The 720-nt window shown below is 40.6% G+C and overlaps 1 protein-coding gene across 1 annotated transcript in view; it reads right to left on the bottom strand.

Annotated features, from left to right (window-relative positions):
- Positions 1-312: 312 nt before the first annotated feature.
- The window catches only part of LOC101858743, an 11,774-nt gene continuing 11,366 nt past the window's right edge, over positions 313-720 (bottom strand). Inside the window, exon 7 of the mRNA XM_013088978.2 lies at positions 313-397. Coding sequence (XP_012944432.2) covers positions 313-397 — 85 coding nt within the window. The remainder of the gene's footprint in view (positions 398-720) is intronic.

Raw genomic sequence — 720 nt, 5'->3', positions numbered from 1 at the left:
ATAGTATTATAATATACATTGATAAAGAAAATGTTTTTAATGTAGCCTCCATTGTTGTGGAAAAATATCATTACGCTATGACAAATTGAAACAAACTGCTGTGCAACGTATGGGTGACATTGACTCACCTATTAAAGAGATATGTGAGGATAAGTTGCGCCATGAATGTTTGACAGCGCTACAGGACATGTTCTATGAATACCAAAGACGAAATTGCTCTATCAGACATGGTACTAAAGACCAATTAGAAAAAGTGAAAAAGAGGTAGACCAACTGGGAACATTAGAGGGACAATAACTAGGGATGAGGCAATCACCCAGAGCCTGGAAGTGCCATAATTGGAGAACGTGGCCAGGGAGAGCCAAGCGTGGCGTCGACTGCTCTCCGCTTTATGTGCCTGACGGTAGAAGGAAAGAGTACGTTAGGAGGTAAGTACACCACCTCATCCGACCAGGTTAGGTATCAGCCATTCTCAGAACGCGTCTTATTTCACACGAGAAAATGACAATAACGCTCTGGACGTAGTCAAGTGTAGGTAACATGTATAGTATATTTATTATTCTTTTTTTTAAAAATGAAACGTCAACCGAACTGATCAGTATACTACATAGATCAGACTAAGACAAGGAGTATCTTCGAATATTTAAAGGAAGTAAGGCTCCCGTAATCTCTCTCTTTCCCTCTCTCTCTCTCTCTCTCTCTCTCTCTCTCTCTCTCTCT

The sequence above is a fragment of the Aplysia californica genome, unplaced genomic scaffold, assembly GCF_000002075.1.
Source record: "Aplysia californica isolate F4 #8 unplaced genomic scaffold, AplCal3.0 scaffold00847, whole genome shotgun sequence".
NCBI lineage: Eukaryota > Metazoa > Mollusca > Gastropoda > Aplysiida > Aplysiidae > Aplysia > Aplysia californica.
Note: the sequence above shows the minus strand (reverse complement) of the source record. Positions and strands in the feature narration are given on the sequence as shown.